Source organism: Chelonoidis abingdonii, chromosome 8 (genome assembly GCF_003597395.2).
Source record: "Chelonoidis abingdonii isolate Lonesome George chromosome 8, CheloAbing_2.0, whole genome shotgun sequence".
Classification (NCBI taxonomy): Eukaryota; Metazoa; Chordata; order Testudines; family Testudinidae; genus Chelonoidis; species Chelonoidis abingdonii.
The window spans coordinates 49,202,938-49,215,209 of record NC_133776.1 but is presented as its reverse complement, the minus strand read 5'-3'; the positions used below and the strand labels follow the sequence as shown (position 1 = coordinate 49,215,209).

Genomic DNA, 12,272 nt, shown 5'->3' with positions numbered 1-12,272 from the left:
CGAGGGTGTCAGTGGCACAACAATAGATAAGCTTTGTGTTAACTCTACAGTTTATTTCCACAATCGATATCTATTGATAATGTACTTGCAACTCTTAGAATAGCCTGTATTTATAGAGACTTGTTCTAATGCTTGCAAGTTCAACGTCTCACAAATAGTTCTTTGTTTAGCTCCTTATTAGGCTGCATGATTTGCAGCCCCAATAGAAAAAGAGATGGAGAAAGAGCTTTAGAATAAAGCTGCTTTCCATAACCCTCCTGCTCCATATAAATCTGTACTGTCTTTACACCCAAGGAGTCTGGGAGGATGGCACTGTAGACTCTTGAAGATCTGGGGTCTCTTAAATAATACCCAGCACTGCTGACCTAGCCGATCTGTTCTTAATCCAGGTACAATATTTGCTGCTTGAAGGGGATTAGTTCTTGAAAATGTGGGTAGTAAGAACTAGAAATCCATTTTCAATTTGGGCTACAAATTGCTCTCCTTTTTCACCAGCAGGCTAGTAAGTCACTCCTACAGACAGGGGAAGATCTGCAGGACCTGTCTGCCTGGATAATTCACCTTTGTTCAGTGGTTTAGGAGGAGTTCTCATCTTATTGCTCAGGGAACTTTCTCCTCTGGTGGCTGCTGTGGAATCTGGAGCACTGCAAGGTATTTAAAGATACTACTATTTCTTTCCCTAGTTTCCTCTTTCTCAAATCCTCTGGCTCACGTGTTCCACCAAGGAATTCCATGTTGGTCTTGGAAAAGCGGCTCCAACTTTGACAAAGGGTGGGGGGGGGGAAGGGGATGTTTTCATTTTTCTCTTTAATCCTGTCCTTTCAAAATTCTTCCTTCAGTGAACTGATTCCAAAGGTGAAGTGAAGGACCAGCCTTTTCTAGGAGGGAATCAGAAACTAATTTCTGAGTGTCTGTTTTGTGTAAGTTCCTAATAAATGTCATGCCATATTGTAAAGATTCATAGAGTAACATAAGAAGCAGAAGTGGTTGAAAAATAGATGCAATCAATAAACATTTTCATTGTCTTCTGTAATGCCTAGTTTAATTTTCAAAAGGATATTTTTGAAACTGAACTTTTTTGAGAAGTTGAAAACTTTAAATTTTTTAAATAATCGTATCATGTGACTCAGATGATCAATCAAAATAGGCAGTGCTGAAAAAGGGAAACCGAACCTAACCATGCAGCCACAGATCAAAAGGCTAAATAGTTTCGTTTTGAGTTTTCTAACAAACTTTTGAAAAATGGAAACTTTTTTTGTTTTTAAATTCCAGTCTGGATTAAAAGGTCAAATAAAAAAAAAATCTGATCAGGTGTTTGGCTTGCTTCTGCTTGCACTTATTTGTCTTACTCTCCCTCCCAACCCAAAGCTATCTGTGAGAATTTAGCTTCATAACTCCCATTGGTAGCTTGAAAATTGAACTTTGCATTAACTTTGGAAGCTTAAATGAAAAAAAGAAAGGGTAAAATAAAAGGAAACCCTCCTTTCCAGCACTGGAGTTGACTTGAGTTTTCAGACGGAATAGTCTGTTTTAATGCACTACATTGGTTGGTTAAGATTTTTAGATCCTATTCAACATTACCATAATCTCATTCATCATCTCTTCTTGACACTTATCCAAGAATCTCTTGCTGCAGGAAGGCTTTGTTCTTTTCCGGTCTCTCACCCATCTGTGGAAATGAGTTGTGCTGAGTCTCATAAGGTGGCTACTCCTTCCTCAGTTTCTCTGAAGAACACCAGTCCCCCTCAATCACATGTTGTCTACAAGAAGATGTGTCGTGATAAGGCTGTAAGTAGCACAATAATTGGCATATATACCCACCAGTTTGAGCCATGGGTGCACAGGGCCACTCTCGTTTACCTGGGGATTTATTTATGGGACACTTGCCTTCACCCTACTTCTTTTGAAAGTAATTTGATGTATACTCAACACCACGCCCTAGCAGTTTGCTATGTTAGAAAATCGATAAAGTGGACTACTTGCATTTTAACATAATGACCAATCTTAGATAGGATGGCAACACCTCTCCCCATCACCTCACTGGACATGTCTCTGTTGGCTGCCCAGATGTCATCTACATCAAGGCTGACTCGCTATCTTTCCAGTTTGCGGCAAAAGTCCTTCACTGTACAGCTCCTGTGCCACAGACACAAGGAATTGTGTGGTGCTTTTGGAGTTCAGTCCTGCAACATGCTGAGCCCCCTACCCTGATCCAGTCAAATACTGAAGCTCATGAATAGCCCTGATGATTTCAATGGAAACTACTCATGCGCTTAACTTTTAAGCATATGCTTTAAAATGGGTCGGCAACCTTTCAGAAGTGCTGTGCCGAGTCTTCATTTATTCACTCTGATTTAAGGTTTCGTGTGCCAGTCATACATTTTAACGTTTTTCAAAGGTCTCTTTCTGTAAGTCTGTAATATATAACTAAACTATTGTATGTTAACTAAATAAGGGTTTTAAAATGTTTAAGAACCTTAATTTAAAATGTAAATTTTAATGCAGGGCCCCCCGAACTGGTGGCCAGGACCCAGGCAGTGTGAGTGCCACTGAAAATCAGCTCACATGCCACCTTTGGCACGCGTGCCATAGGTTGCCTACCCCTGCTTTAAAAAGTTATTTTGCTCAATTGGGCTAGAGTGCTCAGCTCTTGGCAGGATTGATGCCCTGGCTTATCTTGCCCCATCTGCAATGCCTCCTTCCTACAGGTGACTATCTATCTGGGAAAACGAGACTTCATTGATCACATAGATGGTGTGGAACCTGTAGGTAAGTCCAGCCACAAACTTGTCTTACATATTTCTTTGACTTAATAAACCCAAATTATTTTTTTCTCCATACTGCTTAATATTTACTCTTTTCTATTTCTTTCTGTCTAGATGGTGTCTTGTTAGTGGATCCCGAGATCGTCAAGGGGAAGAAGGGTTTGTTTGTCTTAGGCAAAATTAACCCCATCCTAGTGAGAGAATCTCTGGTTGTTGGACGTGTTGTCTGAGTATGGTCCAAGGCTTCAGTCTTGTTACAAAACAAACTTAAGGTCTTCGCTATACTATAAATTGGAACCAGGTTGGGGCGAGGGGGAGATGCAACGGTGTTGTGACTGTCTTCCTGGACTCCATAATTGTAACACAGATGGTCTCTAGGTCTCAGAATCTCTGAATTGGCTGCTTACTAAACGTGTAATTTACTGTGTATGTTCTTTCCAGTGTATGTGACTCTGACCTGTGCTTTCCGGTATGGTCAAGAAGACATTGATGTGATGGGTCTGACCTTCCGAAAGGATCTTTTTTTCTCTAGGATACAGTTGTACCCACCAGTCGAAAAATGGGAATCTCTCTCCCAATTGCAGGAATGTCTGATGAAGAAGCTGGGGAACAATGCTTACCCCTTTGTTTTAACAGTAAGTGCCTCACAAGAGCCTCTGACTCACTTCTCCTTGACCCTTATTATCCAGCCTGTCAGCACTCCATGATAATCTGAAGAGGAGATTAATAATTAATCCAATGTTACCTAAAACTCTAACCTTGAGTCAGAGGTTAGATGGCACCATTATTTACCACCCCAAGTGTGCTAGGGATTTAACAAACTGGAGGGGTCCTGACTGCGTGCAGAAAAATTCCTTATAAAGGGAATCATAATGATTTTATGACAACAAAAGCCCTTAATGTCTCCACCTCTGTCTCTTGCTCCCCTGTTGCCAGAGTATTTGCCTATACTACTACCTTGTGTACTCATGAGGCTGTCTATGCCTTGAGTTGTGGAATTGATTTGCAAAAAACTCTGCATTTTTCTGGAATAATTATTAAAATGAGTTAATACAATTATTGCTTATGCTTGGTTAGCACCCAAAAGCCCTCTGGGTGTAGTGACCTCATAATGCTGGGCATTGTATAAGTACAGATCAGAGACAGCCCCTGAGGTCTTACAGTCTAAAGACATGCATGGCCAAGAGTAAGGGATGTGGATACAGGACAGAAGCAAATGAATCTGGTGGCAAATTGGCCCTGCTTTATTAGTTACATTTATTGCAAATATTTGACTGGGCTGGGATATGAGAGAGAGGAAGGAAAGAAGGGAAGTGACCACTTGATACCTGTGTGGCTATGGGCAGCAGGCTGGATTTTGTATGTTCTGCAGCAGACATGCATCTTCAGGGGTATGCAAGAAGGTAAGGAAGTGGCTGCATGGATTTTAGTGGGGAGCTTTTCCTGTGCATAAGGGGGAGCATATGAAAAAGGATGAGATGTTCAAAGAAGTTGGCTGATGGAGGAAAAGGCTTGGAATGCTTAGAGAGGGAGGGCAAGGGTTGGCAGTGCGATAGGTTTCTAGTTCCGCGAAGTGGGATCAGACTGAGTTATGAAGAAGTTACAAGAAATTTGTGTTTGATATGGAGGTGAGTCAGAGGCAGGCCTCAGAGGGCTGATGTAGTCAGAGCGACTAGCCAAGAAGGCGACCTTAGCAGCAGCATTCTAAATAGAACAGAGGGGAGCACGGGGCAATAATCCATGCCAGAAAAGAGAAGGCTGCAGTAGTCAGGATGTGAAGTGATGTGGGCTTCGACAAGAGTTTTGGCTGTGTGGACAATAGAAGGGGCTGGAGTTTGGAGATGCTGTGTGGAGAAAGCAGTTGGATGTAGAAATGGCCTGAATGTCGCTCTGGTGAGAGAGCAGAGTCGAAGGTGACACCCAGGTTACAGACCTCAGTGGCAGTCAGATACTTAACCTGGCTGCTGCCACTTCTGTGGCCATTTTTCAGGATGCCCAGCTCCTTCCCTCTGCTCAGTCTGTCGGCACCTCTACCCCAGCACTTATCCTCCTGCCTGCTATCTCCCAAAACACCATTGCTAGCCTGCTCCCAAGCTTCCTCATGCATGTCTGGCCCAGAGACTCATGAAGTCCCCTCAGAACATTGCTGTGCAAATCTTCTTTTACCAACCTGTCTAGGTGCTTATACTGGCACCTGTCACTGTATCATCAGAACATCTTAGATACCACTTTGATAGGTGCTATAAAAAACACTAACTTGAGTAGATCTACAACCCATATGTCTGCTTCCTCTTCCTGACCCAGAGACATCCCATCCCCTTCACTCTGCCTTAGAGACCATAGTATCTAGTAGGATCCAGATTTAGAATCTGCCATATACTAATACTGTAGCAAATAGGGTTTCAATTGACTCTGCAGTCTAGGCTTGTGACATGTCTCCTAACCATACAAAATGGAGAGCTCTACCAAGCTCAGACTGTTGGGATTTCTAGAGTGTGAGGGTGGTAGAACTCCACAAGTCTCTCTTCCAGGTCATGCCGTTCCAGTGGGGCAGAGCTGGAGCCTTTCATCACAAGCTCACGTCCTGCCCAGGCCATAAGCAACTGAGTGCTCTTACTCTCTGCTGACTGTTCTAGTGATTTCAGTCCAGTTCCCCATGGTCAGATGTCCTCAAACACTATCCTTGGCCTTGTCTCTGTGCCCCTGTGACCCTTACGTGAATCTGCTATCTTTCACTCACTCCCCTGAAAGGGAAGCACAATGATCTCCTGGATAAGGCACTGAACTGGAAGTCAAGAGTCATGAGTTCTAATCCTGGGGTTCTGCTACCAACTTGTTGTCTGACTTTGGGCAGTCATTTCCCCTCTCTGGTTCTTTGTTTCTCCTTCCACCCTTTGTCTTTTCTATTTAAATTAGAAGTCCCTACCCCAAGGAGCTTACATGTGTACAGTGCCTAGAACAATGGGGCCTCTCTCTCAGCTGGGTTCTCTAGGCACTATTGGAATATAATTAACAATGTCAGTGGTCCCTCCAGTCCCTGGTTGTGGCACTTGGGCAGAATAGTGTGGGGAAGCTTGCCTTGATGCTGCCCAGGCTGCTTTTTAATGGAGAACTAATGGACTGTGCTGTCTCAGGCTGTCACTCATGCGCCTTTCACGAGCACTGTATCATTTTAGGAGCAATACAGTTGGGGATCTGGATAATTTTTCTGGGTTTTTTTTTTCTCCTTAGTTTCCAGACTATCTGCCCTGTTCAGTCTCCCTGCAACCAGCCCCTCATGATGTTGGGAAGGTGAGACCAACAGGGTTTCATATATTCAGTACTTCTACTGAGGAAGAAATTCACAGGAAAGAGCAAGGGATGCATATCTGGCTCAAATATTTTGAGAGCAAGAACTAGGTAACACAGAAGTTAATGTACTTTCCATCACCGGAGATGTGACATAGTGCCATCTTGTGAACCACCCAACAGGAAATAAGCTAGAGAGTGGGATGGAGTCAGAGGCATTTTGAGTAACCAGTGTCATTTAGTAACAGATAAATAGCAGCGTAACAGTTGGGGGGGCAGAAAAGCATTTAACTGAAACCTGAGACTCCATTTCCTTCAGAATACTACAGGAGATATCGGTTGGCTACAAACGAAATAAGTGTTGTGATGTCAGACAAAGTTATATTAAGTATTTACTCACATCACAGACGCTCACACTCAAGTGTCTGAAACCGAATGCCTTTTTTAAAGACCAATTGCCAAGATCTCTCATTAATTTAAAGCATATGTGGAAAAAACTTGTGTTACATGTTTGGGTTAAAAAAAAACAGATTAAGAGTAACTAGGTAACGAGCTGTTACTCAAGGATAATGCATTTTAAAATATTGGATACTTGTCCAAACAACTAGACTGGACTTATGAAAAAGTGATGCAGAAGGTGTTGGGCAGACACTGGAGATTAGCCAAAGGATTTAGCAAAAGTATTTTAACAAAAGGTTTCACAAATCTTTAAAGAGAGAACCAAATGGGACTTGGCCACATGTACCTTAGAAGAAGTGTCCAATATGCACATGATCATAGAATCATAGATTATTAGGGTTGGAAGGGACCTCAGGAGATCATCTAGTCCAACCCCCTGCTCAAAGCAGGACCAATTCCCAAATGCCCCCCTCAAGGATTGAACTCACAACCCTGGGTTTAGCAGGCCAGTCCTGCAGGGACAACAGGCAGCTCTGTCTGATTGCAAAGAGTTATTCTTAGACTCCAGGTGGCGAAAAAGGAAGGTTCAATCTGTAAAGGAATTCCACATCTCAGGTGCTGATGTTAGTCATTTTAGAAATACGGGACAGGCTGGCTAATCTTTAAGAAACATGGGGTGTGTTGCTCAGAGTGAGTCTATAGCACTTGCCTCACAAGAAGACATAATAGGCTTGGAGGTGTCAGTTGTCAAGTTCAGGAATAAGATTGTCCAAACCCTGGGTATTACACCTGCCGAGTTCCTTGTATAGGAAGGCTGCTAACCATTTAACAAATTTCACAGCTTTCCCCTTCCCCCCCCCTCTCTGGCAGTGCTGCGGGGTGGACTTTGAGGTGAAAGCTTTCTGTACAGAGAACATGGAAGAGCGAATTCCCAAAAGGTAACAGAATGTGTGTGGAATAAGGACAGTCCCTTGGAGCTTGTTCAGCTCTGCTCTGGGTATCTGTGTTCAGATCCTTCCATCAGAAATGTTACAAAAGGGATGTGAATGCAGGTGAACAACCACTCCAGTGAAATAGGAGGTTCTGCTCTGTGTAATTGCAGTTCTGTTTGCCACTCCTCAGGAACTTTGTGCGCCTGTTGATCCGTAAAGTACAGTATGCCCCAGAAGAACCAGGACCCCAACCTCAAGCTGAGACCACCTGGCAGTTTTTCATGTCCAGCAAGCCCCTGCACCTGAGAGCACGTCTGAGTAAAGAGGTGAGCAATCTGCCCCAAAGTTCCTTCTGCTCAGACGCAAATACCTGCTTCATTGCCCCAAGACCACCTCTCTGAGACGTTCATGCCTGGATTCAGTTTGTTCTGACTTTCCCTAACACTCAAGTGCTCTGACACCATTTCTCGCAGTAGTTGCTGTGGACAGTAGTCAGGAATGGAGTGTGTGAGCTCCTTCACTGGTGCTCTGCTACACAATTCAATAGTGACTGACTACTGAAGTCAGTAGAAAGACTCCCATTGGCTTCAGTGGGCTTAGGGTCAGGTGGTAGGAGCTGAGGGTGTATGCACCTGGAGTAGTTGTTACCCTCTCATCAGTCCATAGGGGGTTCTGTTGCAAATGGCTGGAAGTAGCATTGTATTTTTTAAATTGTACAAGCCCTTCTGCTGGGTTGTGTGCCATGTGCTGAGCCCATCTGACTCTTCCAGGTGTTTTACCATGGTGAGCCCATTCCTGTCACTGTCACCGTGACCAACAATACAGAGAAAACAGTGAAGAAGATCAGAGTGCTGGGTGCGTTTTTACTGTTGTCCTTAATCCCATGGGAGCTACGTAGGGTGGGATTTGTATCATCCTGTCGTCAGAGCTGGAACCTATTAGTGTCCCTCACTTAAACAGACCAGGGGTCACCCTGCTCCATTCCATCTCCCTGTCAGTGTCCCTATGCTGCTCCATTGCCTCTGTTGCCCTTCAGGAAATAGGACTCTCCAGAGCTGTCACCCTGTTCCTCCATGGCCCTCTGCTAGGAATTGTGTCTATGCCAACTTTAAATGTGCCTTTTCAAAGTGTGCATGATTTTGCACTGCTTTTCAGCCCATCACTGTTATAAACGAAATGACAGCTGGCAAGAGAGTTCTCGTTGTGGGAGACTGCCAACCTTAGAGCACTGAAGGGGTTCCCCCCTTCTTCCTGAGGAAGATCAAGGGCAGGGTGTTGGGGTCCAGTACTGTTTGGCTTTAATTTGTATTCTGGTAACACCTAAGGGCCACAACTAAGATTAAAACCCCATTGTATTAGGCCATCTACAAACACCTAGTGAGAGAGAGACAAAGGATAGGAGGGGAAAGAGAGGCACAAGGAGTGCAAATGACTTACCCAGGGCCAGGCAACGGGTTGGTGGCAGAGGTGGCAGTAGAAAGCAGATCTCCAGAGTCCCAGTCCAGTGCTTTAAAGCATGCTGCCTCCTCTGTGGGAAGGTGATGGTCTTAAATATGTGAGATGCAGAGTTTGAGTGAGCAGCAGGACACTTGGTAGTTGTCAATGGGGAATTATCATTGAATGTGGTTATTTCTAGTGAGGTTCTGTAGAGATCAGTTCTGGGCCTGGCACTGTTCAATGTTTTTATCAGTGATCTGGAAGTATATATAACATCACCGCTGATAAAATTTGCAGACGACACACAGGTCGGCAGAATGGTAAATGACAGGGCAGTCGTACAGAGTGACTTGGTAAGCTGGGCCATTCAAATGAAATGTGTTTTCATACAGATAAATGCCAGTTTGTTCATCAAGGAACAAAATTCAGGCCATACCTACAGAATAGGGGACTATATCCAGGGAAGCAGTGATTCTGTAAAGGAGTTTAGGGTCATAGTGTACAAGCAACTCAGCGTGATCTCCCAATGTGATACTGCAGCAAAAGGATGAATCCAATCCTTGGCTATATAAATGGAATGAGTGAGTAGGAGGAGGGTGATGATGATACCTCTGCATACAGCATTGGGGAGACTGGTACTGGAACGCTGCATCCAGTTCTGGTGTCACATTTTAAAGAGGCTGTTGAAAAATTGGGGAGGGTGCAGAAGATAGACACACATGATATGAGGGGTGGGTAGAAAATGCCTTACAGTGAAAGACTTAAATAATTCAACTCAGTCTGTTTATCTAGAAGATCAAGAAGAGATCGATTGTGATCTCCACAGGGAGAAAATACTATTTGTCTAAAGCCAGACAAATTCAAATTAGAAATAAGGTGTAAATTTTTACCAGTGAGGATGATTAACCATTGGAACAAACTACCAAGGGAAATGGTGGATTCTTCATCTTTTGATGGCTTTGGGACCCTGTACCTTTCTGAAAGTTGTGTTTAATCAAACACACATTATTGAACTCAGTGAGAGGGTAACTGGGTAAAATTCTAGAGCTTGCGTTATACGGGAGGTCTGTGAATTGTATGGGCCATAACTGCTGTTCCTGTTTGTTCCTTCTTGAGAAGGGCAGTCGTTTATATGCTGTGTCTGTATAATTGATTCTGTCCCCTCACTCCTGTTTTTGTTCTTTCTCTCTCAGTAGAGCAAGTTGCCAATGTGGTTTTGTACTCGAGTGACTATTACACGAAGGTGGTAGCAATGGAGGAGGTGCAGTGAGTATCTGATTGTCCTGCTTTCCCTTCCCTACTCTGCTCAGTCATTTCCTTTCCTCTCCTTTTAAGTACCTTCTCTCACCAGAAATTAAAGGCTCTCAGCTATGGTCTGGAGCTAGTTTCCTGGTCCAACCCTGCCCTGCCATGCCTCAGACTAAGGGGATGCTGACAGAGGTAAGCTATCATGTTTCTGATGCTCGACCCCATTCTCTCTCTCTCCACCCCATGACCCGGATGAAAACCAGTTCACTTGATACACTGAGATTTCTCTTGCCAACTATAATTTCGTTTGAAACAATGGAAAAGACATGAGATGCGGGTCTCCTCTCCCACCCAGCCAGGGACTGCCCCAGCCCTCCGCTCAGGGATCTGAAAAGTGAGATATTCCAATGCATAAGAACAGCCATATTGGGTCAAACCAATGGTCCATCTAGTCCAGTATCCTGTCTTCCGACGGTGGCCAATGCCAGAGGGAATGAACAGAACAAGTAATCATCAAGTGACCAATCCTCAGCTTCTGGCTAACAGAAGTGAGGGACACTCAGAGCATAGGATTGCATCCCTGCCCATCCTGGCTAATAGCCATCAATGGATGGACCTATCTTCCAGGAACTTCTCTAGTTCTTTTTTGAACCCTGTTATAGTTTTGGGCTTCACAACATGTCCTGGCAATAAGTTCCATAAGTTGACTCTGATAAGAGCATAAATCCATCCCATCCATCTTTAAAGGAGTTTCAAAATGACGACTTGTAATTGTCATCCCCAGGCTATGGCTGGCTTACAGAGCACTCTTCTGAGAGTCACAATAGCTGTGCCACATCCTGCACTGAAACTGCCGTACAATCCCATTCAGAGGGGCTATTTTATTTTATTAAATTTAGTTACAGGCTTTCAAAACTGTCAGGCACATCCTCAAAATACCTGCTTAACTGAATAACTTTAATCGATCCTTCAGAATTGAGTGTCAAGTCAATGAAACGCATCTCTTAAAATAGCAGTCTATGTATATTTACCCGGTTTTCAATGTGTAGTTAAGATCACAGTAGCTGTGTAGCTATTACTAGTGAGTGAGACTTTATTAGACCAACAATTGAGTAATAACATACTAGCCTGAGCTAACCATAAAACAGTCCCTTCTAGTGATGGGTGAGTTTCCAGGAAAACAGGACTTGATTCTGCCTTTGGTTATGAATACAGTTCCCAGAGAGGGCAAAAATGGGCCCACAGCTGCTATGTATGTTGAGCTGTACCTTTGTTTTTGATTCCATATCCATTATTTTTATATCTGTTTTTTAAAAAAAAACCCACCATGTTTGTGTCTTCTACATAGTTTTAAAATCCCCAAACCTAACGATCTGCATCAAGTCCACCAGTGTATCCTTGCCAGATAGCCCAGATAAAGTAACCAACTGGATTCTGTCGCACAGCCTGGTGACCTACCTAAATGCCAGTCCTTGGCCTGCTGCCTGCTCATCAAGTGCTTGACTGGGAAAAAATGAGCTTTGCAGTCCTGAGTTAGTTTGTTTTGTATAAACTGGAGCACTAACACGAGTCATGTAATGCTCCAGGCTATAAGCCTAAATGGTCTATTCAGTAATGTAGAAGGGGCTGGTACCAAGAGATAGAGGGCTGAGTAATTAAAGAGAAAAGCAGAGTTGTTGTCATGAATGACTTATCGATTTTTGATCTGAGATTAAGTACTGTAACTTATTTTGCTGATATTCCATTCACACTGGGAGTTTATTTGTGGTTTCTTGACATGATTGTGAGACTTAAGAAACTCAGTTTACCTTACTTATCCAATAGGTGACTTGTTGCGGGCCTACATGGGGAGCGGTAGAAGGATCTCTAGTTTTGCTGAAAACCCATGGCAGAGAGTCTGAGTCTGGGTCAGCTGACTCAGACTAGTGCTACAGGGCTAAAAATACCAGCGTAGACATTCCAAGTCAGGCTGGAGCCTGCGCTATGAACCCACCCCCCTTACCAGGTTTCAGAGCCTGGGTTCCAGTGCAAATGGGAATGACTACACTGCTATTTTTAGCCCCATAGTGCAAGTCTGTGAGACCAGGTTAGTTGACCCAGACTCAGACTAAGACTCACTGCTGCAGGGTTTTTGTGGTTTTGTTTTTGCAGTGTAGACGTATCCACTGCTCCACAAATTGCAGTGGCTGGAAGTGGAAGCTAA

At 43.7% G+C, this 12,272-nt stretch overlaps 1 protein-coding gene across 5 annotated transcripts in view; it reads left to right on the top strand.

Annotated features, from left to right (window-relative positions):
* Positions 1-566: 566 nt before the first annotated feature.
* Positions 567-12,272, top strand: part of SAG (S-antigen visual arrestin) — a 28,880-nt gene continuing 17,174 nt past the window's right edge. For 2 of the 5 annotated variants that reach the window (XM_075068585.1, XM_075068586.1), the window contains exons 1-9: positions 932-1,788; positions 2,709-2,769; positions 2,880-2,924; positions 3,207-3,400; positions 5,997-6,056; positions 7,323-7,390; positions 7,575-7,710; positions 8,155-8,239; positions 10,015-10,087. In XM_075068585.1, the coding sequence (XP_074924686.1) occupies positions 1,534-1,788; positions 2,709-2,769; positions 2,880-2,924; positions 3,207-3,400; positions 5,997-6,056; positions 7,323-7,390; positions 7,575-7,710; positions 8,155-8,239; positions 10,015-10,087 (977 nt within the window). In that variant the 5' untranslated portion in view covers positions 932-1,533. The other 3 variants (XM_032801656.2, XM_032801657.2, XM_032801658.2) reach the window with 3 other exon arrangements.